This window comes from Danaus plexippus, chromosome 19, assembly GCF_018135715.1.
Source record: "Danaus plexippus chromosome 19, MEX_DaPlex, whole genome shotgun sequence".
Lineage (NCBI taxonomy): Eukaryota > Metazoa > Arthropoda > Insecta > Lepidoptera > Nymphalidae > Danaus > Danaus plexippus.
This window is the reverse complement of record NC_083549.1, coordinates 6,541,163-6,567,310: the sequence shown is the minus strand read 5'-3', so window position 1 is coordinate 6,567,310 and position 26,148 is coordinate 6,541,163. Positions and strand designations below refer to the sequence as shown.

Genomic DNA, 26,148 nt, shown 5'->3' with positions numbered 1-26,148 from the left:
AGTCACCCGAAACATTCTGAATTTTATGAAAGATCTGCGATGTACATGTGAACATAGAATTGTGCAGTGCAGTGTGCAGATCAGGTTAGGTTCAGCTTACAATCGAATAATGACGTGTAACAGTTTCAATCTGTAACACCTCCAGGAATCCCGCCACATAAGTTAACATTAAAAGTAGGTGCCCCTATCATATTATTAAGAATTTTGTGGCCGCCAAAACTGTGCAACGGCACAAGATTCAGAATCGTCAATTTAAAGAAAACCTTTTCCTGTTGTTGAATGTTGCCATATCACACGCTGCTTCTTAACAAAATTTGTTCATTTCTTCACAGGATCACGTCATTAATGTTGTATACAAAGAAATATTGTATTTTTTTATATTAACAAACTATTATTAACATCAAAATATAATATTGTTTCGTTTAAACTTAAAATATGTTAAACAAGAAAGATGATGAAAAATTTGTTTGTCTTGATTTTACTTAAAAATTAAGTAGTCAACCAACTTTACATAAAAAAAGGGTATTTTATATATTTTTAAAGAGCCCGTGCAAAGCCGGGTCGGGCACCTGTTAGATTATAATAATTCAGTCACCCGCTTTTTTCATTACAAATTAAATCCACTTTAATAATTTAAAACATGCTATTATTCAAACAATTGTCGCAGTTTTCTAATCACATTAACTTTTTGATACCCTTCTGTTGTGACAGCGAAATTTGAAATCATTCGGGCGGCTTTTTTTTTTAATTAATTAATAAAACATTATAAATCTATCATGTTAAAATTCCAAACTAAAATGTTAGTTGAAAAATTTCTTAAGATTCGTAAAACATATGCAATGGGAAGGAACATCGCTATCGTATTTGAATTAAGACTAAAAAAATGTTTGTTACTAAAGTCTAATTTTTAAAACTCAATCTAAAATCAATCTGCAGAATAAGTGCGTTCATCGAGGGGTTGTTAAAAAATCTTATACATTTTTATGGCCCATTAAAATATTACCGTTACGTATTTTAATAAAATTACGGGTAATAGATTTTTAAATAAAATTTCCATATATATATATGCTGAAAAATCATGTCTGTGTTGCTCACTTGACCGCATGTCTTTGTAACCACATGTAAACATATATGATTTCTGTTTTGATACATTTATTATGTATTATTTATGTAAATATTAAACAAGTTTCTTCTTATTATATATACAGCTGTTAATATTAGGAGAATAATGTAAGTATTCTAGACCACCCGGGTATAAGATAGTCGTGATGACTTCACTACTCTGACAGATATTTCTTCCTTTCAATAAAGCAAAAGAAAAATTTATTTTGTGAGTACTATTTTTTTTTTATGTGAAAGGTGGCAAATAAGCAGACGGCCTACTTGATGGACATAAGTAATCGTCGCCCATGGACATCCGCAACAGAGATGTTGCGAATGCGTTGCCAACCATGATTTTTGAGGAAAAGGGAGGGGTGAGAATAAGGAAATGGCAGGAAAGGGTGGAAAAGGGGAAAGAACAACCGGCTCTCTCACTCATCGGACGAAACGCAGCCACTAAAGGCTATTTCACGCCGATCTTCTGTGAGAGTGTAGTACTTCCCCGGTCGAGCCAGCCCATATTCGAGCTGTAGTAACTTGACCTCATCTAGGCTCTGCCACCTTCAAAATATATAACCACCTATAGTGATACATATACTTGTTACGACTGCATCCCAGTGAATATCAGAGTTGAACTCAAACAAGTTTTTAGTGTGTTAACACTGTGTGAGTAACGATAACGACCAGATAACGATTGCACTGCCCGCGCCATCGCCGGGCCGATTAGGTAATTTAAACCATCTAGGGCCCCACCCAAACTTACCTTAAATACAAAGATACTTCGAAATGTAGTATTATAATTTATCAGGCTTTTTATATTGTAGGTACAAGTTATGAACCGGGGGTTAGCTTTGAAAGTTATTTATTATAAGAAAACTTTAAATATATGTTATTCCAGCTATAGCTATGTATCTACATAGTATAAAACTTTATCCCACCCACTTGTGTCCATCCTACACAGTACAAACTTTCGCATACTTAATATTAATGATTATAATCAGTTTCTGCTATATTTATAATTAGGTACACTACAACGTATGTTGCAAAAATTTGTTTGTGATAGCAGAGAAACAGGTTAAACGACGTATCTTAAGCAGACAATGTTATTGACGAATACTATAAAGAAAAAAAAAATTATATAGCAAAAAATATGTCAGTTAAAGACCAGTATTCTAAAAAAATAGATAAAAGAATAAGCAACACTGGTAATTTAAAAGAAATAGTTAGCGAAATTATTTCTATATCAATTAGACCTACTAAGTAAGAAATGCATAACATTGCTTTATGCATGGATGTTCAACTTTGGCTGCTATATAAACTTTAGTCTGCCAAACTGCCACACAGCATGGAAAGAAATAGGCTTAATGTAAGACTATAGGATAGATGGATAGCTTCAAAAATAAAGGCAGGTGCGTGTGACAAACATTGAGGAAACCTAAATGGTACTGGACTATATGTACAGTGAGGGGTGAGAAGAATTGGTAACAATTGTATGGTGTCCAAGGAATGGAAAAAGGGAACAAGGAATCTGAGTTTAACGATGGGAAAATATTTTACCAAAAGGATGGAAAACGATATTCAGAGATAGAGAGAAGTGGAAGAAATGGGGAGATGCTTAATAGACACAGTCTGACCGACTGTTACAATTCTATCATACATAATATTATTAGGATTTAAGTCATATAAATATATACAGTAAATAAGATTTAAATCTGTAAATGTCAGTGAATAAAGGCTTTTATTATTATATATAGCCAAATTATAATTTGAATTTTCACACTTTAGTTACCACCTTCACAGAATAATATTTTATTATTGTTCTGAAATATTATAAACTGGTATAATATATTAATAACATTTTGCTAATGTAAAGGTTCTTATGTACAAAAGAACCTGGATAAAACCTTATTGGATTATTTTTTAGTTTACCAAAGGTTTAAAGGATAGACATAGATTAAATCAGCTTACAATAATGCAAGTAAGGCCATTTGTACATTACTTGAACACTATCAACTCGTTTGTTTGTAAAATGATACACATATCCTCATTATCTTCCTCGACCTCGGTCATTTTTGGCCTTAACAGAAACTATGTTTGATGTCCACATTTTGTACTCCTTTGGATCATATCTATGTAAATATACATTAAATTCACTATACAAATTATTTATTACTATAATATTTATATATTTATTTATTAATTTATTAGTCTGTTACATATAAAAAAATACAGAGAAAGTTAATGGAACAATACACAATTAATTGTTTTATAAAGTAATAAATTTATTGTCAAATTTTAGTTATTTCACATCTCTAGACCATATATAGAGAGTTACAAAAGCTAATATTTGTGTGTCTCTCAGCCTGTGAACCTTGCAAGGATATATAATGCACACAGAAGCTCAGTTTTCATACACAAATTCACCTATGTTATATACTAAATACACAAAATCTTCGATGTGACGAAAATCATCATATGTTAAAATATTCCATATTGTGTATAGTTAATAAACAAACTTTATTATTAAATATTTTAAATACCTGAAGACTTGATAATACCTAATGGCTTTGAGATGCAGTAATATATATTTTTAAACGGATTTTACAATAAAATATTGTTTAGAATACAGAAGTACAATAATGATGATAAAGAATAATCGCTGAATACCTATATCCCAATAAAGTTTCAATGCCTAATATATTATACATGTCTTAAAAAATTTATAAATTAAAAAAAAAATATAATGTAGGTAAGTAAGTTGTATATAAATTGAGACAAAAATGTTCAAACGAATGGGATACTTACATTACGATCACGATAATTTTAACGAATCACTATAACAGTTAATTTCAAACTTACATTTACTAGATAAAATAAGAAAAACTGGATGAAAGATAAAGGTATCGAGTAAAATTTGAATATAATTAATTACAATATTATCCAAATGAATGAATGCATTATTAAAAAAAAATGTGACTGCAGAGCAATAACATATAAAAGAAAAGTAATAATTGACACAATAAAATTTAATTTGTTTTAAAATTAGAATTAATTATACAAAACTGTTTATAATTTACCAAAAAGTTTTTACTTTTTAGTGAGATGCAAAAATTTTCAAAGGAAAAACCTAGATTGACATTTCCCTGCCCTAAAACTCCCTTCATATCCAACGCATAATTCACTACAATATCTTAAATTTGTAATCGTAAAGATAGAATATAACACTAGATTGATATGATATAAAAAAAAATCCCTTTAAGTACTTCCGACCTAAAATAGAGCTAGTTGTAACAAATTTAATAAATATGTCTTTTAAAAAGTTATATACAATGTACGTAAAAACATAAAATATCTATGACTAGGCCCCTAGTTAAAACAATGGGATGAAGACTGAAAATCAGCATTTCACTATAATTATTGTAGATTATTGGATATATATTACAAAGGATAAAATAGCTGAGAATATATAATCAGTAATCTTGTTTGTAACTTTTACTACTTTTGCTGTAATTAAACTAATTCTATCTGATGAAATAAAAATTTGCAACAACTAGATAAAGTTCTAAAAAAAACCCTTATTTTTTTTTATTATAAAATACGATTTCACGAAATATTAAATATATATATATATATACACTATTTATCGACTATATCGAGTAATTGTTCAAAAAGTATTTTTACATCTATTAAATGTCAACGGTAGTTTCGATTGACACTACATTCAATATTAAGGAAAGTAATCTATTCTGTCATAATCGGCCTCACGTATATAGGTAAAAAATTCGGACACGATAGGAACGAATCGTTACGAATAACCGATAATAGAAGATAATATCAGTAATTTTACTAAGTTTGATGCAACTGGTCGCAAGGACACACGCGATGTTGACAAAAATATATAGTGTTTTAAGATTCATTGGCTTAGGAAAGCTTGTTATTTTGATCGTAGTTATATACATTTTGTCACTTATACAAATATACAGTGCGAAATTACGAGAAATAAGGACAACCTCGCATTACATATCGTACGTTAACAACAAAGAGATAAAGTACATACTCCAATGGACTCGACGTTTCAGTGCGCCATTCGACTTCATGGGAGAAGGAAATTCTGCGTTCATCAAAAACGAATGTGTGTACAACAATTGTTTTGTGACAGACGACAACAATTATTTTTTGAATCACTCTGAATTCGACGCGATCGCTTTTAATGGACGCGATGTTGAACATCTTTGGCTTCTGCCGACGGATCGCTCCCCAAAACAGAAATACATTTTCGGTGCAATGGAATCGCCCGACAATTTCCCAGTCTGCAATCCAATTTATGACGGTTTTTTCAATTGGACTTGGACGTACAAATTAGATTCGGATTTTCGTTTCGGCTATATCACTATTTACGATCTGAATGGCACCGTTGTGGGTCCGTCTGTCAATATGAAGTGGCCGGAAAAGTTAGATCCTATCAGTGTTGAATTGAAAAGGAGTTTGTCAAAAAAAAAGAAGGCAGCCGCCTGGTTTGTATCGAATTGTAATTCCAAAGGCAGAAGAGAAATGTTCGTGAATTCCGTTCAACAAGAACTTAAAAAATATAGTCTGTCAATAGACGTGTACGGTGCCTGTGGCACTTTCAGTTGTCCAAAGACTAAAGCTAAAGCGTGTTTTGATTTAGTAAAAAGTGATTATTACTTTTACTTTTCTTTGGAGAATTCTTTCTCCGAGGATTACGTGACTGAGAAATTGTTGACGGCTTTGAACAACAATGCAATACCAGTGGTGTTCGGCGCTGCAGATTACACAAGGTAAATAAATATTGATTATGAACACATTTGTTTACTTAATTCGATTAAACTTGAAATAATAACAATTTATGATAAAGTTGAAATTTTAAATTATATTTTAGGATTATTTAGTTATTTCATGTTAAAGCTAAGTTTTAAAAATCGATATTTAAAGATATGAAACTCCTGTCCTTGCAACGCGATGGACCCGGCAACCCCACTAAGAGGTTTCGTCTCTTATAATAAAAAAAACATTTCTAAAACTTTCTAACCTATATCTAAAACACAGAAATATCCTAATGTTAGTAGGTATAGCAATGCCATCAAATTGCTTGTATGGTATCAGGAGTCTTCTGGTCCGCACGGCCAACTATGCGATTCACAGAGCTCCCTATATCTTAGAAATATTACAGAGCCTTATACCACGTCTGTGAAGCACAAAATTACGACTGCCTGCGCAAGCAGTCTCCGTAACCTACGTCCGCTGTCAAGACCAATAACGCGCAATTTTTTTGTTTTATACAATCAAAATGTATATACTGTAGTATTTACTCATACAATGATTTCTAGTTGGTACAAAAGTAGGTATTTTATTTCACAAAAGATCACACGTCATTTTTTGGTTATTAATAAATGTGCATCGGATAACTGCGTAAATAAATTTTCATCGCAAATTACGTAATTAAAACATCTTATTTATCTTAATTATAAAAAATCTTGCTGAATATCGGCTATGTAACTATAATTTATGACAAATTAAATATTTTTCTTATAGCCTTGATATAAACTGATATTAGAACGAATATGGAATAATTACTCAATCAATATGGAATAATTACTTAATCAATACTTCTATACTATTCTAAACATTATATGCACTAAATATAATGTATGTGTTACGCTTAAAGATCAAAAACGCTCAACGAGCGGAAAAATAGCTCACGACGCGTTTTAGTCACAGTAAAACATTAATATGGCGAAATTCGTGTTATGGCTTTATTAAAAACGCGCACGTCGCATTGTGGCAACCACAGAAAGACCAAATAGGGAAGTTCGTGTTGTGGCTGACATGCCATTCGATCTCAGAGCGTTGTGGCAATGAAGAAAAGCCACATATGGAATATTATTTTATTACGGCGCACACTATTTTCCGATATGGATCCTACTAGCCACTTTCTTAGGCTGGAAACGATTTGGTAGATGTCCTTAGGACATATTTTTATTTTATAAAATCACTGCATAACGTGATTGTCATAAATTACTGAACACAAAATTACTATTAAATTAAATTACTTACGATCCATTTAAAATAACAAAAGATATATTTTTTTTTACGATAATTAAAATTCTTTCAAGTAATAAAAATATTCAACAAAAACATACTATAGTTGTGAAAAATAACTGTTTTTACGGGAACTATTGTTGTGGCATTGTGAGTTGCATTTTCGTCAGCATTTTAGTCAGCCACGACAAGAATATCTGTTTGGTCTTTCAACGCGTCGTTTGAATTTTCATTAGAAAAATATTATTATATCCATATTGATGTCTTACTGTGAGCACAACGCGCTGTGAGCTATTTTTTCGCTCACTGAGCATTTTCTGTCTTTGAGCGTACCATGTTTTTAGGATAAACGTCTCTCTTCTACTATAATATTACTTAAAACTAATGACCAAATTGTCGTCGATCAAGAATTTTTAATCAATACATTAATAATAGCACCTTCAATTATTCTCCAATAAAATATAATTGATGTGAAAATCTATTGTATTGGTAATTCCACTATATTGGAAATAGCAATTTCAAAATAATTAAATGTATATTATTATTTATTAGGTTCGATATTCAATTAAAAGGCATCTACACCAGCATAATCTCATATAATTACTGGCTTTTTAGTTTATAGATACATTGCAATGTTATATTTATTTGTTAGGTGAAATTACTGGATCTTACCATATCATTATGTAAATAATATTTTATGATATCTATATATTTATATGAAGGATACAGCATAGCAATTGGTCGACGATTGATAGTGTATAAAACTCAGCCTAGTTGTCTCGATGAAGTGTTTCTGTATCAGTGAGAGAATTTTTAATACTAGTTAAACATAAGATTAGCTCTTTAATGAGTTATTTTGATGTATAATGGAAATAATATGGGATAGTTTTTGGTTTAATTTTAATTGTACTGAGACATGACAATTCAGTGTGTGTGTGATACAGGAGTTTGTTATTTAATATTTATATATTTTAGATTGAATTGCATGCTGTATATGTCGGATTTAGAACTATTTCATTGTTTTTTAAAAAGAGTGACGTCAGAATTACTGACGTCACAAATACCTTTCTTGGTAATCGTCAGAATCTCAGGTTATTGAAGATAGATGGTTTGACGTATCCCGGCTTAATGGCTCGAGCGAGAATGCTTTTGATTTTTACCCTCGTCTGTATTTATACCGACCGACACTTCCTGTTGTGACTGCACTTGCACAGGTGGCTACGCAAGTGATTATGCAGGTGACACGTGATAATTTTAACTATATGAATAATTGATTACCTAAATAAAAGATATTCGCTCCTATATACGTACATTCTGTATGAATATCGAAATCCAAGTATAATATCATATGTAATGTATATATTCATATATATGAATCCAAGGCCTAAGCCCATCAAACAGTAACCGTAAATATTTTGGCATTTCCTATAAAATACTTTTTGCTGTCCTAATCGATAATAATGTATCCTTGATATCTTTGTCTTTATAACGTTAAAAACCTCATTCACCCGCCGTTACTGAAACATTACGTGCTTTTAAATACAGGAAGTTCGATATAGCATGGTAGTCGCTATTAAAATGTATTTTAATGAATATATATTGGATACACCTAAAATTAGTTATTTATCTATTTTATTATTTTTTATTAATGTGATTTTTGAACTGTATATCAACCTCTGACTCTGTGACATGAGTCCATCTCGAATTTTGTGGTTTAACACATAAAGCATTTTAATTCTTAATAATATCATGATAAAAAATAAGCAAGAAAGAAAATATTAATCGAGAGTTTTAATGTTTACAAACAATCCAAATGAAATGTTAATAATAGTAGTCATAATTAATGTATTTAACGATAAAACTAAACATAGAACAAATGGGACCTTAATTGGGATATTTAATGGGACGATACCTAATCAAGATATAGAGCCTAACCGCTTCTTTAATATGAAACAGCTAATAAAAGCTTAAACAATAAAAAAAAATTACCATAATTAAGGTAGGTCGTAAAAATATCGAGTAACTTTGTGATATTTTCACAAAAACAGACATAGACACTAGTTTATTTACGTAAAGCAAAGTGGTTTTTAACTTAGAAAGCACTCAGATCAGCGCTCAAACACACGGTCATGGTGCTGTCACCAATAAATTAATTGATTTACTTTCATATAATTTGATGCTGTATGGCATCAAGTTCCTGTAAGTTACGATGAAAATTGTTTATCTAGCAGACCGATATAAAATTCCAATTAAATATATTTTTACAATACATATTTAGTTTTAAAGATTTTTATTTTATTAAGTATATGGCAATAAAAATTTACACAAACTTGTTTTCCAAATATGTTATAAAAATAACATAACGTTTGACTAAGTCGTAACGTCTGTTATATTCGGAGACTTAAAGATAAATCGTGAAACTTCACAAACGACTTTTAATCATTTTAATAATTAGTCATTAACTTTTGTTGGTGGAATTGGCATCACAGGAGCACATTTTTAAACACGTTTTCAGCGTATAATAATAACCTTTGTGCTAACAATTTTTGTTATATTACATTATATTATACGTTTAAATTAGTCTTCTTGGATATCGGATTACAAAAAAGTGAAATAAACAGGTTAGTACTTTACGAACTGTATGAATCAAGACAAAATATTACGTACTAGCTTTTGCCCGCGACTTCATCCTAGTGAACATCAGAGTTGTTCTCTGTCACTACGATCACTCTATCCGAACAGCATCTCATGGTTCTACCCCTGTGGTTTATGAATAAGGAAAGGGATGGGGATTCTGATCTTGATAAAAGGCAGCCTATGTCCATCTCCAGGGTACCATCTATTTCTATACCAAAATTCATCAAAATCGGTTCAGTTGTTTAGGTGAGAAAACGTAACAAATGTATATCTGTTACACTCAGACAGAGTTACTTTCGCATTTATAATATTAGTAGGCATTAAATAATTCTTTATGAAACATCCTTTTTATGTTAACATTACGACAATTTAAACAAAAATACTCAGAAATATATTTTGTTAATTGTGATGATAATTTGTATGAATTCAGCTCTTCTTCCCTCGCTCTTTTATACCTCATTAGAAAATATAAAACATACTTATCAAAAATTCTGTCTCAATTCCAGGTAAAGAACTTCCAAATACGCATAATTATCAATCCCCTTTATATTTAATTTGTTTTTCTCTCTGGCAACAAAACGTTTTATCTTCGTTACCGTTATAAGTGGCGCCACCCGTGCAGTACTAATTATAATATTCTATAATCCTTAGAATTATTTTTATGGCGGATTACAATAAGTTATAATACTGAACCATTGCAATTTTGTACTGTAAACTTTTAAGTATCACCTTGTATTTGAAAACTATGAATACTGTCTTCAGCCATTTTGTAAGTACATTACTGTAAGTAACGCTGAACATTAAAAATCAGGACTGTAACATTAACTCGAACATTACAGCTTCAGTCCCAGACTATTTAAAACCAGCGTTTAAACCGCCTATATTTGTTGGATAATATATTTCAACTTTTCAGATTTCTGCCGCCCGGGAGCTATCTGGACGGTTTGTTGTTGGGTCCAAGAGTTTTGGCAGAAAAAATGAATGAAATAATCACGAACAGAACATTGTTCTACGACTATTTCCGTTGGAGGAACCACTTCGTTTACAAGGAAACTTCGTCCAAAGAAGATATTTGTAAATTGTGTGAGATGTTGAACAACGAAGAGAAAGTTTCGGAAATTAGTGAATGGCCCGACTTTAGGAGGTGGTGGAACGGAGAGAGATATAGAGACAATTGTTAATATTATTTGTTAGTGTAAGTTTTAAAATTGTACATAATCGTGCATAATTTTGTAATTTAATACTTCATATAAATATTCGTCCCATTTGAAATAAGGGCTCTTTTTCGAATGCTCTTTTAATATTATATATTTTTTACTAAAATTCGAATTATATTAGCCTAAAATATAGGTCTATAAAATGACCGATACTTTCCTAATTTAACTGCTATCACCGGAAGCCCAAAAAAAAAACAAATTTTGACAAATTAATAGTTTTAATTGAAGAAGATTCATAACTTTAAACCGACTCATAAAGTTATAGAAAATAATTATTGTTACTATGATTTTAACATTCCACTTTTAACATTCTTATTGGTTAACTTAAATCAACTGTGTGGGTATTGTTCTCGAGACGACTGACAATTGATAAACTCACAGAACAAACGAAAGATTCTGTGTGATGCTTTGCTTTAAACACAGAATGCTTATTTTTAACTTAAAGTTTGGAATATCAACGCAATTGTGCCGTGAGAACTGTCCGGACGCAAGTAACAGATTTAACGTCAGTCAAACCGTACGAGGCTTAGTATACGGATAACGAAACACTTTAAAGTTGACATTTTGAAACTAAGTTTTGCTACATTTTAACCTTGTTAGTATGACATTTATTTTTTGTTTTATAAAGCAATTTAATATATAACATATGATTCATTTAAAAGATATAAAATATCTTTAATTTAGATACTATACATGTATTTAATTACACTCTGTACATATAACATTAATTTAGTTGACTTTATAAGATATTTCCTCCGCCGTTTAGTTTTTATTTTCTGAATAAAATCAAAAATAACACAACTTATATTAATAATACAAATGTTTGGGATTACGTATGGGTGTTTGTTGCTGTTTGACTCAAAAACTACTCGATTGATTTTTATTAAACTTTACATTAACATAGCTTAGATATCGAAATGAGATATAGACTATAATTTATCCTTGTATTCTATATTTTGTATGAAAAACCGAGATGCAGATTATATATGACTAATGCTTTGAACCTAATCTGAAGTTCACGTAGACAAAACCACGAGCAAAAACTAGTGAACCTTAAATTAAACGCTTTTAATATATTTATAGTTTTACTGATGCTTATTAACCTTATCTAAAAATTCAAAAAAATAATAATTTATGTTATTGGTATATAATTAATACAATCTAATCAAAAATGTTGCAAACATGAAAATTAAATAATGGATATTAATTCAGTAATTTAATCAAGGAAATGTTTTTTTCTATTTAATAGATTCAATACTCTCAAAGGTGGTGTTGTTTCAAGAAAACGATGGTATAGACGTATCGTATTACCTAAAAGAAAATATACAATTACAATGAGATATAATTTTTTTTGGCCACAAGAATATAAGAAGCATAATATATTCAGAAAAGTCCTAAATTGTTTAAAACACTTAAAAGTTTTTCCCAATAGCAAATCCAACAGAACAATCTCAAACTGCCCCTTACTTCCAAACCTAATAGAAAGTTAAAAAGTAAAAATTCCTCATTCTTTCTAAGAATTTTATATAACTTTCATTCCATTCAGAAATTCTAATTTGTTTAGGCGGCGCGGCGATCACGGGCATTCTCACACATTTACAATAAATCGTAAATACACACACGCACGCACGCACGCACGCACGCACACACGCACACACACACACACACAACAAACCACACATTGTTTTTGATAAACGTCAGTAATTACTATAATTAAATAAGAAGGTGGATCTACATAGGTTAAACAACTGTTATTATTGCCATACGACAGACAATTTAAAGTTTGAATACTGTCAACTCCTATTTTCAATCACAATGTTACAAACAACAATAATAATATTGTTACATTTAGGGTCGTTCCTATACCTATATTAAGATAATTGTTATCACGTAAATATATGTAATTTGTGAATTAAAGATCATTTGTCGTCATTCAGCCGTCGCAAATATAATTGTCTGAACAAGTCGATACAAATAATACTTTATCCACAATAATAATTAATGAACGCCTTTATTACATTCGACAAACTCCTTCGTGTTTTCTCAACACAGTACCTACTCAAGATTATTATATATCGACGCAAGCAGCTTCAATGACGGATGTAACATGAAAATAACTCAAGGCTGGCATCAATTACTATAACAACTTATTGGTCGTCGTTACTATTGTTAAAAGTAAAACGAAATCAAAGAGAATAGAACTATGTTTGAATTCTGGTATAAATATGACGTCTGGACGCACGAAAGCGGACTGCAGAGTTCAGCGAGTGCGGATCATAAAGAATGTGATTATGAAGAACCTTCCAGAAATACAAGAACATTTAGAAGAATTGAAGTTTCATTTTAAAATATCTGGAACGTACTGAAACAAGTGACATTAGTGACGTCAGCGAGGCTGGCGTCCTGTCTTTAAAATAATGAATTTGTATTAAATCCGATATATATTATATTATTTTATTCGTTCGACAAACAAAAACGTTGACATTGGCAAAATGTTCCACGATTCCAGTGCGAATTAAGCCATAGTTTAAATAACTAAAAAAACATACTTATACAGCTAACCGGCCTAAAAGATAGAAAATAATTTTCATTTACAAAGAAATTAAATTACAGTAGTAGAAGGTCAAACAATCACTCATAATTAATCACCTCAAAATAAAATTTAAGTCATTCACAGAATAATTTGTTAAAAGATCCATCTATAAACAGAAAACCAAACATTATCGATCGGCCGCTGCTAACTGCTAGCGCCGCTATGCAGCCAGAGCGGCGGCAGGCACAACTACTCGGTGCTTATTTTCCATACAAAGAATTGCAAGGACGATCTACAAAACTCGTGTTATATGCAGAAAATGTTTGCATGTGTGTGTGCGAAAATCTATGTTGGGTTGTATTCGAGAAGCACTGCATACTTTTTTTCGTTTAAAATTACATAGAAAGTCCGTTAATTGTCAATTGAAACGGGACTGTCTGATTGGTCGGTAAACTGTTCATATATTTTTTTCGCCATTTTGTTATTATTGAATATTGTCATTTGTCCTTCTAAGCGCAAGTGAATAAGTATTAATTAGCTAATTAGGAAACAGTAAATTAATTTATTAACGAAATATGGAAAATAATAACTGCTGATGTGTGTAACGAAATTAATTACAACTACATTTTCAATTGTCGTTTGAGTTTTGAATTTGTCGTTGTCGTTTGTTGTTATTTGATAATACAATTAAAATAATTACAAAGGGAAGGTGTGTGACCAGTTGAGAGTGAACTAAAGAAAGGTAATGTTATTCGTTTTAATAAAAAGTATTATGATAGTTTTAATTAGCTAGCATGTTGTGTACACACAAATAAGTTATTTTGTTTTCCTTGTTTGTTGTTTTCATATAATAATAATAAAAATGTTTGGATCTCAACTGGATATTCCGATTTATATAACTTATAAAGCGGTGATGAACAGATCGTAATCGTTTGAAGCTACTTTCGTGGCTCAGAGGAAGTTGATAGATTTATAAAATATATACATAATCGTTCTGCTCGGACTGATATAACTTTATGCGCGAATATTATCAATGTTTAAATGAAACTAATATTTTCGGATTATTGGCGTGCTAAAAAGACTATCCAGACAAACAAGCATTTACGAATCGTAAAAAAAGGGTATTTATTTCGTTCCTTAGTTACTGCGAATAAGGAAAACCGACAAAGATACGCTACCTTCCTTTTTAATATATTTCATCATGTCATAATATAACAGCTATCATGCATCAACTGACTGGAATTTTCGTATTTTTTTTTCCTGTTTTCCTTGGTAAATCGTGTCTGTGGTTATTCAACTGATGAATTGAGGATATCTTGTAGAATTACATTTTGTACCTAAATAAACATAAATCCACAAACATTATGACTTTTTGGCTACGAAATTTATAAGTGACATATTGCCATATGTTGGCATCCTTGTTTATATTTAGCAAAAAAATGCTATATAAATTATAATAATACAATATATATATACACTTTAAATTAGACTATATATATTAGAAAATATATTATATAGACCTTATATATAGGTATATATATATAGACAAAACATTGAAATGTGTAAAGTTAGTTATACCAATTCCCATTATAACTTACCCCAGGTTATCTCAGCATAAATCTTTACTATTATTTAAAAACAAAACAACTCTAAGATATCTTATTAAAACTGTTAAAACGGTTCAAATGTAGAAAGTGATTTATACTTAGTTCCATTACCTTCGGACTACAAATCCAGCAACTAACTTTACTCACCAGTAGTTATTATTGGATAATGAGATCTAAGATTTTCGCGAGTTTTATTCATTTAAATGAAACTAGTATTTTTCGGATAAGTAACCGTGATCACGGTTGCTGAAAAGTAACCGAAACGTCGGGAGTATGTAGTTTTTTACAAAAATAAATCACGCGTAGTTTATCCGAAAATGCTAGTTTCATTTAAAACTTATTATTGGAGTAAAAAAACATACTAATTTCAATATAATTATTTAGTATTAAACACAAAAAGTAAAATTAAAAATCTTCTTTCATCATATTTTACAAACGGCAAACTAAAAGTAAAACGGTCCGCTTGATATTTCAAGTTTGTTTTAAGAGAAGATGAGAAAAGTTACGTTTACTTAAAGATCGTAAAAGAATAAATAAATTTTATTATTATTGTTCATGTGACCAATAAAAAGATTTAGGGATGGGCATTATTTTTAAACTCATATCGGTAAAAAAAAAAAATTTCTCGCAATAATTTTCCTAAACCAATCCAGTCGTTTCAAGGAAACACAGACATTCCTTGTTGTGTAATTACATTAGTGCACAAACCTTCCTTTATTAAAGAATACGACGGATATTGGATATATGTTACCGGATATGGAGCATTTTATCTTCTTGTCATGTATGTTACCCAATACGTTTTCTAAATAGGTAGATACGTATTTTTGTACGAAGTATTTGGTAAATATTGGAACCCCTATAATTCCGTTAAATGGTCCCTATTGCTAACACACGAAAGCTCTTACGAGATTCTCGTACGGGATCCTTTTGCAAACATATATGTTTGCTTGAATAAATTTTTGTGTGAAACAGTGACCTATAAAACATATTTTATCATTACATATTTAAGATAAGATAATGTATGGACGAAGGAAATGTAATTTTTGGTAATTTCAAACAAGCAATTGACATCGCTCGATTTGATATATGTTTGACTAAATCGATAGTAAAAATTAAGCTAATTGTAAGATCCTAAATATAATGCCGAACATATAAGCTATTTTATGCAAGGAGAATGAAAACATTTTTTTTTTCTTAATGATCTTAAAAACAGGCTTAAATAGAATGTAATAATTTAAAGTGACGAGAGCTTTATTTTTCAGACTTATTAAGCATGGGCTATGATTTAATGCCTTTATTGTAAAAAAAAAAAAACATTCAAAACAACTAGTCCGCCATGTTCGATTTAAAATGACGTCACACTGCTTACTTCTGCTATCACCCACACTAAATTTATAACACAAAACTTGACTCGGAGGATAATATCTGAACAAATAAATATGTGTAGTAAATAATATAACATAAATATCATAATGTTAGTCGCTTACATCATTTAGTGACGATACACACATTAGGAAAGTTCACGGACTAACACATTACACGTGTTTAAAGGTTATGGTAATGTGTGTGATGGTAGTGTTAAATAATTTAACGTAGACAGACATTTCTAATACAATTTAGAGAACAAAAACAGCTTTATACTTATCTATATAAACTTTGACTTTATTAAATTCAACGTTCGTACAATTCTGTTACAACCCTGTGGAAAAAGTCTTATAAATCCTGATACAAAACAGCTAACTGGGTATCAGAATTTATCAGTTAAAAAAAAATTATAAGATTGAAAAAATATTCTGATACAGATTTCTACAAGAATCTATCAGTTATGAGAATTTATGAGACCGTTTCCACAGGGAATGGGATCCAAAGTTTTCACTTCACGTATTTAATATTGTGAGTATGAATATACATTGCGAGTGTAATGAAAATCTCATTTTATAATTTATTCACTTTCGTATTAAAACATTCACGATATAAATAAGATTTATTTCATATCAATCTTTGAAAAATACATTATCTGTTACATTATCACAATGGTTAAATTAATTCAATACGTTTCTGATTTCTTCTTCTTAAATGAAACTAGTATTATTCGGATTTACTACGCGGATTTTATTATTTAAAAACTACATAATCCCGACGTTTCGGTTACTTTGCAGCTTTATACATTATGTAGTTTTTTAAATAATAAAATACGCGTAGTAAATCCGAATAATACTAGTTTCATTTAAATGAATACTCGCGAAAATCTTAGATCTCATTCTTCTTCTTAAAATTAATAAAAGAATCATTTGAAAGCTTAACACGGACGCATACAACTTAAGCTTTCGTAAAAAAAATATAATTAACTGTATAATAATAGCAATTATAGTCACAGCTGCTGTGAAGTAAGCAAAACATTGGTTTGATGAAAACGAAATAAATTAAAATTAAAACTCGAGCCATTACCCAGAGAAAAAAACATTGGAATTGACAAAGTTATATTATAAGAAGAAAAGCAGTAACATTTAAATGCTAAAGATAGTCTTGAAGTCTTAAATCTTAATGCTTTGAAAAACATAGGTTCATTCTTAAACCGTAAAACTATATTGAGATTAAAAAACCTCAAATAAACTTGAACTATTCTTAAACCCCCGTAAATAATCCTTTTTCAAATTGAGTACATTTTTTGTTTGCTCATCTTATCGTTGTTGAGTGAATCACTCTCTTTTTGCTGTTTTATTTCTTACAGGCGTACATTACACAGGCGTAAGACTAGTTTAGCGATGCGGAAATACATTATGATGAAGAAGACCTTCAGTATTTTACAGACAATTTGTAATAAGTTTTTGAAAATTTATTTAATTTAAATCATAAGCAAGCATATAAATGTATGTAAAGTTTTGGCGGTAGTCTCAAATATGACGCCGATTTTAAAGTATTACGGAAAATTATGAAAAATGCTTCTATAAAATAATTAATTTGTCTTCAATCCCCACACAAAATTTGTATGAAAATATACCCTTGACCCTCCGAGATCCAACCGGTCTGAATTCATCATTCACTCATACTAAACGTCAAGAAGTGGCAAGAGTGATATTCACGTCGTTTCCCAGTTCCAGACACCAGTCCCTTTTCTATTACTTATACCAATATATTTATTTTTATATTTTTAATGCTCAACAACAAATAAAATGAATAATGAACATCACTTTTAGTTTATTACCCTAATACAGTTGAATTAATTTTATAAGTGTAAAGTGTAAAAATCCTCACTTTACAATTTTTAAGATAATATTTAATTATTTTATAATAAATTACTCCGACTATGTTGACCCACAGGAAACAGATTATGTGGATGTAAATATTTGGACTTAGGAATGTAATTTGAACGATTGCTGTCAAAAGTGTCATCGTCCAGCGAGTACATATTCAATATTCATTATTATTGTGCTATATTTGTTAAAGGTGTTCTAAATAGCCAAACTGTATACCTGGGATTTATTACTAGAATTTAATATAAGTTATTTTATAAATACCAATACATTGTTAAATATTTCCTCAACACAAGAGTGCTTATTGAATAATGGTTATCCCGAGCCCATTCGTTTATTGGGCCCAAACAGACAAAACTATATCACTAAAAATTGATTTAAAAAATGTGATCAAACCCGATATTAGTGTAGGCGATAATAATATAAAGTTTAAGACTAAAGGTATCGGTGCCCACGGAGAAACCCATTATGAGTTCAGTTTGGATTTATTTTCATCTGTTAAACCGGTAAATATTAATGATTTATCAAAACAATATAAGAAACATTAAAATTAAAGTGATAATTTCAAAAGTGGTATGAAATTTAGCTTTTAAATTACATGGTATCTTATTAAGTTGAATGAAGTGTATGATTTTATAATAAATTTTGTAGATAAACGAAGCTACAACAGTTCGCATTTTCGACAATAGAGTAGATGTCGTCATACAGAAAGAGAAGCCGTCCTGGTGGCCACGTCTCACCGCTCAGCCACAGAAGCCAGCCTGGCTTAAGGTACCCAAAAATCTGATATAATCTTAACTGGCGCTAGAGTATAAAAAAAATAATAATATTGCCTGTGCAATATGTCAGGTTATCATTTATGTGCACTTAGAAACACTATGTAATTGTTCTAATGTTTTTCCAGATTCTCTTATTACCCCTAAAGTTAAAAACAAGATTGTGTAACAATAACAATTAATAATAAATAATTTTCAGATCAACTTTGATCTATGGAAATCCGAGGATGGACAGGAAAGTGAAGAGGAACGGAATGTTATGCAGGACTACCCCGGTCTGTATGATACGTTGCAAAAGGAAGAAATGGGATATCGGAAAGGTGCACTGACAAATTACACACAACAGTTATAACCCATAACTTTAATTATATAGTCATTTAAGAAGATTCCATTTGAACCATGAACAAAGCTCCTAATTAAGATTTCTTTTAAACAAAATCTATATATATTTATATTTTCTGTATGATTAATGTATACTACACTTTATACTGCCGTTTGCACACATTAATTTTGTGGCATTATTATTTAATAATATCCATTTATCTCTATAAAATTCTTATCAAATTCAAACCTATTTGTAATGATAGATAAGATTTGGTAATTTAATTTATTAATCTTAATTACATGTACATACTTTACCACAGTATTTTAATATGCAAAGTTATTAAGCCAATACCGATATGTTTCTTTCAGAAGATTTGAAGAAAGTTTACCTAGTGATATACAATCTGTTCCAATTTATTGGATATACTTATATATTGTGTGTCATCGGAATACGGTATGCCAAGTTGGAATATGATTCAGTTGCTGATACATACGAACACGTCGGTCCGGCCATGAAATTCCTTCAACTGATGATGTTTTTGGAGGTCATGCACCCTATGTTCGGTTACACAAAGGTATATACTATGTACCATATTAATCGATCAAACATATTTTCTATGTATGTGAATAAAAATTTTGCACCAAATAATTTATGGCATCGATTCCTAGATTTGATAACATTCATGCACTATTATTTCTAATAAGCACTCTTAGAAAATTTAGTCAGAAGCATAACATAATTGACTAGATGCAAAAATATTAAAACATTTCCACTATCTATGTCTTATCTACATATTTTTAAATACTTCCTTTTTAAAGTTGGTTAATGAATTTGTTGGTTATTCTACATATAATTGTGTATCCTCAAATTCCAGGGTGGAGTTCTGGTACCATTTCTTCAAGTCGGCGGTAGGGCATTTATACTTTTTGTTATGATAGAATCTGAGCCTCGGATGCAGACGAAGCCTGTTGTATTTTATCTCTTCATACTATGGAGTACTATTGAAATAGTCAGGTAAATTATATTTTAATAGGTCCTTATAAAATTCATCTCTTGAATTAGTTCGACATCAAATAAATTAGTTGTAAAATTTTATTTGGTTTTAAATCTGAATGGATTTCTGACTAATTTTATTTTAAATCGTATGACACGTTAAAAAAATGCTTTACATATAATATTTTGCTGGGCAATTTCATGGAATGTACATACTTAATTGCCTGTTATCTAAATTTAATTATATTGGCAATAGATCAACAATGAAGATTGTAGTTTAATATTAAAGCTACTAATTTAATAATTAATAATACAATTATATTTATATATATTCTCCCTTCCAGATATCCATTCTACATAGCTCAGTTATATAAGAAGGAAATATATGTACTGACCTGGCTACGTTATACTATGTGGATACCGTTATACCCTTTGGGCATACTGTGCGAGGCCATAGTTATTTTAAGGAACATACCGTACTTTGAGGAAACATTGAAATTTACGGTATCCATGCCCAATGAATGGAATTTCGCTTTCCACATGCCGACATTTCTACGAGTCTACCTGTTAGTACTCACATTCCCCGGCATGTACTTTGTTATGAGTCATATGCATAAATTGAGAACGGTGAAATTGAAACCAAAGATTGTTATAAAGAAATGTAAATAAAAATAGTACATGTACGATAAAAAGAAGATTTTATTTTTAAATGTGATTTTGATAGTTAAAAAAAATTGTTTTCAACGGAACCTTCCTAATAAAGCACATGTTGTAGTTATGTTATGATAAATTCTCCGTTAATTACAGACACAATAAATATATTATCTATGTGTTATGGTATTATATAATTTTTTTTTAATTTCAAAATTGGAACCATAAATAACTACGACCGGAAGTGGCTATTTCTTTAAATAAAATGTCAATTATTTAGGAATATGGGGTTTAAGTTTTTTTGTTTTTTGATTAAAGTTTCATGATACATTTCATTTCCCATTCACAAGTTATTGTTTGTCTGTGTATTAAAGGTATATCTGTAAATAGATGCGGACTTGTTTTAAATTTTACATCTGTTATGTATACAATTTTATATTCTGTGGCTTGTTAAAATAAATGGATTTTTGTAAATATCTCTTTCACTGAACCAGTCTAGTTTGAACTTGAATAATAGTGTATAATCTCTGCCCTTATTAGTTTATTAGAAGTGTCTGGAAGCTTTGAAATACTAAGAAATATAGTGAAAAATTAATAACAGTGTTAACTAGCTCTTTATAAGTTTCGGTTTTATTGTTATAACTTAACAAGCGACTTAATGAGCACTTCCTACGATCAAAATGATACAATCAACGCCTTCAACAAAACATTTGATGTCTATAGTATAAAGATTGTTAAGAAAAATTGCAAAATTGACATAATCATGTCAATAAATTCATTATTAAAAATAATATGTATGATATGACTTTACCTAAAACCCTTAAAAGTAACTTAGAATATTATTTTTATGAAATGACTTGTATTATAAAAAAAAATTGGTGACAATGGATGAAAAAAATAAAAGATAATTAATTGCAACTTTTATTTATTCAGACCGACTACAACTGAACATAACTTCAACTAAACTCACATTCCATTTCGTTAGTAAAAGCCAATGTCTTAATAACAATTTAATATTGAACTATCGGAGAAAGAAATTAAAATAACTTATTTTTGATTAGATTTGTTCCGACCTGGCTGTGATTTTTACTAACAAATTCCTGTTTAAAAATCTTTATGAGCGTAACTTGATATAAGCTCTCTGGAACCAGTCGGTTGGGTTGCAATGTGCGTAGTACTCATGGAAAATAGGCTGTACCAAAGTATCTGGAGGTATATTCTTGTAAACACGCTCACCATAGTAGGTGCCAACCTGAAAAATAGATTTCTCATCGTATTTTTTATATTGTTATTATCATTGTTTATAGACTGAAAATTTAGTGGGAAATAGTCACAAATAGAGCACAGTTATAATAGTTTTTTTTTTTAGTTTTTATTGGCAATTACAAAATATAACTGGCCATAAAGGCATTGTTTGAAAATAATTAAGTTGTCTATTACCTCCCATCCAGGAACATCGCGCATGAGTTCAGCTTCGGCGTCACGGTTTTTGCGTAGCTGTTTCAAGAACTCTCGGTCCCTCTCCGCCAATAACATTGGATATATTGCCATTTTGGCTGATCGCATCTCAATCTCTTGTTTGCTGATCTTTTTGCTAGTTAAATAGTATAGGTATGAACTAAATACAGTCACACCCACGAACCCAGCGAACATTGTGTAACCTAACGGCAGTTTAACAAACAATAATAAATATTAAGATAGTTGGTTTTAGAACTTAACCTAAACAACGTTACATAATACATTGGTTTGTATTAATACATTCAATATTCTGTTATCATACTCACCGCTGAAAAGTTGCCTTGCAGGTAGCCTTTTGTATGGTATGGGTTTGTAGCCTCCCGGAGGAGGCAAATCTTGTTTTCGGGCTACCTGACATGCTTCAGCCATTTTTCTGACTGAATCTGGCTATGTCTGTTCTAGTTTTGACTTTTGACAAACAACATAACAAATATATGAAATTGTCAACGTCAAATGTTTAATATCTGACTTTGACAATATGGAAATCATTCTTATAAACGAATAAAAAAATATTCGATATTTATTCTCTTAAAGAACTCAAATGTGCTCAAATGCTATAAGTTATGGAATCCACAATTAATGTTATAAGTTTATGAATTCTAAATAAAATAATTTAAAATCTCAATATGTATTTTATGCCTATATTAACTCAAACAATTATTAAGTAGAGAATATTGTTTCCGCAACCATAGCAACAACTAGTCGAAATCATTCTATTAGTTTTTTTACTCATATTACCTAAAAATGGACGAAGAGGTACAAGCTGATCTCCCAGAACTAACAACTGAAGAAACCGAATTAAAAATAAGACCTTTAGAACGCATTAAACTTTATCCTAAAGTTCCAATTGAACCCTCAGCTTACGGAAAGGGTAAAAACTTTAGCCGTCCATGGATTCTTCAAGATGGGCGAGAAGTTCCTGGAAAAGGCAGTGAAATGCGTGACTGCTATAGAATTCCAAAGAAACCTTACGAATCTGATGGTAAATTAAATATTATAACTAATAATAATGAGCTAATTTTTAAAATGTGTAATGTGATTTTATAAAACTTTATTGCAAGTACTTTTTTTGGATCATAAAAGTGTAACTGAATATTTAAATTAACACTTACATTTTAAAAATGAGATCGATAATTAGAAATAAGCAGTAATTAAGATATCCAACTATTAATTTTGATTTCAATCTGTAATAGGGTATGGTATAATAATTACAGGAATTTAAATGATAGACCTATATTAATAACCAGTACAATATACATAACGATAATCAAAACAAACGATTATTGGCGAAAATAAGTTAATTGCCTGTTGAGCTAAGTTCTTCCGTATGCCCTTCACTTCATAGATACTAGGCATTCAACTGTAGTTCATGCGATAAAGTTCTATGAAATATTAATGTCTTATTAAATAGGTATTCGAAAACGTATGCTGACCGATTTCTTCTGGGAACAGATGTTGGATGAAGTCATAGACGAACTTGCAACGTCGCAACCAGTAACCGAATATTGTTCGGAATACGATGCAAATTTTATAAAAGATCAATTCGAACCACGTAATCTCGAAGTTACAGCTGACAAAAATGTGAGAATGTCACGTTAAAATTTAAGTTAAATATAAAATAAATACAATTTATACATTTTTGGTTACAGATGCACTTAAAATATCCCCTTTACGGAACTGGCTCTAGTGCAATTACGTATTATAGCGAAAATATCAAAAAGACAGGCCCTGTAAGTATACGCCGAAACCGCTAATTATATGCGACCATAAATTTAACGTTATTTTGTTCACAGGGTGAAATATTAGAGAAATTCCGACGATGTCAATACTTTACCAAGCCCATGGAGGAAAGGTTGGACGTCGGCTGGGTTTTGTGAACAACATATTTGATGTGCATTTTATTTAAACATGTTTAATACATGCCAGCAAATAAAATTACTTTAAAAGTTTCTTGAAATTTGTTTAATTGTTTAAATAAATTATTAAAATAGTAAATCCTCGTCATCCCAATTATGAGGATAGCACACTGGTTTAAAGTCTCCAGCTGACACAGTGGTTGTCGATAATGTTGGGCAAGAACAGATCTCCAAAGATTCCAGATGATTATCTATAGACTCCAAAGAGGATTTAGCTTTATCTACAACAAATACAAACTATAAGCGTAGTAATAATTGCATCTATTCAAATTTAGAACTCGAAAGTCATAAAAATGTTTATACTGTGCTTTTTCAACAACCCAAGATTTTTTTACCACTGTCACCAAAGGGAAATTTCCTGTTCGACTTCGACTTTAAAAGTGGCTGTCCAAGGTTTTTCTTAGCTTTCACCATTTTTAGTCTATGAAATTCTTCACGTTCCTTTTGAATAAAAGTTTATTTTTATGTTGTTTTCAAATAAATAACCTTAAAAGTAGGTTAACTTTTCTTTAAGAAAAATTTACCCTTTCATCCATTTCCATTAAAATGTAATTTTCAGTATTTCGTAGCTTAGGCATTATTACTTTTTCTATGCCATTAACTTTTCTGAAAATATTTCCCAACCATTTTTAGCTTTTTATACTTTTTCACGCTAATTTAAAGCGACTAATATCTTACCTCAAGGCAGATTTTATAGCTTCATCTAGCAACACACAGTTACTTCTCAGGGAAGCAAATCTTATTAATATCTTAATGGCTTCTCGAAAAGCCTTTTTGGTTTCGGTGGTACGATGCCCTCCAGCACCCAGTCCTGCATATCGCAATGAATCGTTTGCTGTAGTATCTTCCAATACCTGCAAAGACACGGTAGCAACTCCCGAAATATTTTCCGGCACACGTTGTACTCGGATTTGAGCCTATAACAAAATTGCATAATGATGGCTATCCAACAAAATTAAGATAATAAACTAATATATTAAATTTGATAGGACAAAAAACTTACTTCGCCAACATTTTCTAAAACTAAGGCATTGGATTCGCCGTTGGTGAATTTAATAGCAGCCAAAGATATATAAGCTTCTCTTAAAGCGTGTCCCAAAATCGCTTGTGTCGTAGCCAATTCAGCAGCTGCCTGACGGCCGCGGATACGGAGAGCTTCTGCTTTTTTCTTAAGAAGCTGATATCCTCTGCTGACCTTTTCTTGTCGATTTTTTATTTCACGTAACATAAATAAAGATGCCGTTACAGGATAACGGTTTTCCGAATTCATTATTAATAAGGGTTTAACAATTTAATATATTAATTTATATCCTTTAAACTTTTTTTAATTTAAATCTGTCAAGGACAATTTAAAACTAGAAATTTTATGTCAACATCAAAAGAGGTGGATGTTGAAAGTCTTTGTAACGTATAATGAAGGTTACTTTTAATCGAGGCATATAAAAAAGCATCATTATTACAATTCTTATATTAATTTTTTATAATTTTAGTTAATATTAAATATTTTAATGCAATACAAGGTGTATAAGTAATTTCGTTCTTCTAAAGTTTTTGAACGGT

The 26,148-nt window shown here is 30.4% G+C and overlaps 5 protein-coding genes across 7 annotated transcripts; 3 read left to right on the top strand and 2 right to left on the bottom strand.

The window, feature by feature from the left end:
* The first annotated feature begins 4,840 nt into the window (after positions 1-4,840).
* Positions 4,841-12,215, top strand: LOC116768267 (alpha-(1,3)-fucosyltransferase C-like). The gene is made up of 2 exons (XM_032658956.2): positions 4,841-5,900; positions 10,712-12,215. Exons 1-2 carry the CDS (start codon positions 4,957-4,959, stop codon positions 10,977-10,979), a joined length of 1,212 nt encoding a protein of 403 aa, XP_032514847.2. The 5' UTR covers positions 4,841-4,956; the 3' UTR covers positions 10,980-12,215.
* A 6,208-nt stretch (positions 12,216-18,423) lies between these two features.
* Positions 18,424-21,628, top strand: LOC116768092 (very-long-chain (3R)-3-hydroxyacyl-CoA dehydratase). 2 transcript variants are annotated; one of them, XM_032658728.2, is made up of 6 exons: positions 18,424-18,915; positions 19,061-19,180; positions 19,385-19,505; positions 19,882-20,084; positions 20,385-20,524; positions 20,848-21,628. In XM_032658728.2, the coding sequence occupies exons 1-6, from the start codon at positions 18,721-18,723 to the stop codon at positions 21,170-21,172; spliced, it is 1,104 nt and encodes a 367-aa protein (XP_032514619.1). In that variant the 5' UTR covers positions 18,424-18,720; the 3' UTR covers positions 21,173-21,628. The 2 variants fall into 2 exon arrangements, with proteins under 2 accessions (XP_032514619.1, XP_032514618.1); XM_032658727.2 differs by having other exon boundaries at positions 18,429-18,915; positions 19,879-20,084.
* Positions 21,629-22,062: 434 nt separating this feature from the next.
* LOC116768119 (NADH dehydrogenase [ubiquinone] 1 alpha subcomplex subunit 13) lies at positions 22,063-23,097 on the bottom strand. Its single transcript, XM_032658766.2, has 3 exons — positions 22,939-23,097; positions 22,595-22,815; positions 22,063-22,406 (listed from the first exon to the last, which is right to left on the bottom strand). Exons 1-3 carry the CDS (start codon positions 23,039-23,041, stop codon positions 22,269-22,271), a joined length of 462 nt encoding a protein of 153 aa, XP_032514657.2. The 5' UTR covers positions 23,042-23,097; the 3' UTR covers positions 22,063-22,268.
* Positions 23,098-23,359: 262 nt separating this feature from the next.
* LOC116768118 (uncharacterized) lies at positions 23,360-24,621 on the top strand. Its single transcript, XM_032658765.2, has 4 exons — positions 23,360-23,654; positions 24,084-24,253; positions 24,322-24,402; positions 24,466-24,621. The coding sequence occupies exons 1-4, from the start codon at positions 23,417-23,419 to the stop codon at positions 24,547-24,549; spliced, it is 573 nt and encodes a 190-aa protein (XP_032514656.1). The 5' UTR covers positions 23,360-23,416; the 3' UTR covers positions 24,550-24,621.
* On the bottom strand, positions 24,620-25,981 carry LOC116768117 (V-type proton ATPase subunit D-like). 2 transcript variants are annotated; one of them, XM_032658762.2, is made up of 5 exons: positions 25,592-25,973; positions 25,267-25,505; positions 25,113-25,194; positions 24,924-25,029; positions 24,620-24,809 (listed from the first exon to the last, which is right to left on the bottom strand). In XM_032658762.2, exons 1-5 carry the CDS (start codon positions 25,856-25,858, stop codon positions 24,655-24,657), a joined length of 849 nt encoding a protein of 282 aa, XP_032514653.1. In that variant the 5' UTR covers positions 25,859-25,973; the 3' UTR covers positions 24,620-24,654. The 2 variants fall into 2 exon arrangements, with proteins under 2 accessions (XP_032514653.1, XP_032514654.1); XM_032658763.2 differs by having other exon boundaries at positions 24,717-24,809; positions 24,892-25,029; positions 25,592-25,981.
* Between the last annotated feature and the right edge of the window lie 167 nt (positions 25,982-26,148).

What these genes read in the sequence shown, in the direction of transcription:
- LOC116768119 (XM_032658766.2), bottom strand. Translation starts at nt 23,041, where the DNA reads ATGGCTGAAGCATGTCAGGTAGCCCGAAAACAAGATTTGCCTCCTCCG. An exon ending in TGCAAGGCAACTTTTCAGCG is followed by an intron (nt 22,816 to 22,938) that starts GTGAGTATGATA and finishes AACTGCCGTTAG; the next exon opens with GTTACACAATGTTCGCTGGG. An exon ending in GCGATGTTCCTGGATGGGAG is followed by an intron (nt 22,407 to 22,594) that starts GTAATAGACAAC and finishes TCTATTTTTCAG; the next exon opens with GTTGGCACCTACTATGGTGA.
- LOC116768267 (XM_032658956.2), top strand. Translation starts at nt 4,957, where the DNA reads ATGCAACTGGTCGCAAGGACACACGCGATGTTGACAAAAATATATAGT. An exon ending in GGCGCTGCAGATTACACAAG is followed by an intron (nt 5,901 to 10,711) that starts GTAAATAAATAT and finishes TCAACTTTTCAG; the next exon opens with ATTTCTGCCGCCCGGGAGCT.
- LOC116768092 (XM_032658727.2), top strand. Translation starts at nt 18,721, where the DNA reads ATGGTTATCCCGAGCCCATTCGTTTATTGGGCCCAAACAGACAAAACT. An exon ending in TATTTTCATCTGTTAAACCG is followed by an intron (nt 18,916 to 19,060) that starts GTAAATATTAAT and finishes TAAATTTTGTAG; the next exon opens with ATAAACGAAGCTACAACAGT. An exon ending in AGTACTATTGAAATAGTCAG is followed by an intron (nt 20,525 to 20,847) that starts GTAAATTATATT and finishes TCTCCCTTCCAG; the next exon opens with ATATCCATTCTACATAGCTC.
- LOC116768118 (XM_032658765.2), top strand. Translation starts at nt 23,417, where the DNA reads ATGGACGAAGAGGTACAAGCTGATCTCCCAGAACTAACAACTGAAGAA. An exon ending in AAGTTACAGCTGACAAAAAT is followed by an intron (nt 24,254 to 24,321) that starts GTGAGAATGTCA and finishes TTTTGGTTACAG; the next exon opens with ATGCACTTAAAATATCCCCT. An exon ending in ATATCAAAAAGACAGGCCCT is followed by an intron (nt 24,403 to 24,465) that starts GTAAGTATACGC and finishes TTTTGTTCACAG; the next exon opens with GGTGAAATATTAGAGAAATT.
- LOC116768117 (XM_032658762.2), bottom strand. Translation starts at nt 25,858, where the DNA reads ATGAATTCGGAAAACCGTTATCCTGTAACGGCATCTTTATTTATGTTA. An exon ending in TAATGGAAATGGATGAAAGG is followed by an intron (nt 25,030 to 25,112) that starts GTAAATTTTTCT and finishes TTTATTCAAAAG; the next exon opens with GAACGTGAAGAATTTCATAG. An exon ending in ATTTCCCTTTGGTGACAGTG is followed by an intron (nt 24,810 to 24,923) that starts GTAAAAAAATCT and finishes TATTTGTTGTAG; the next exon opens with ATAAAGCTAAATCCTCTTTG.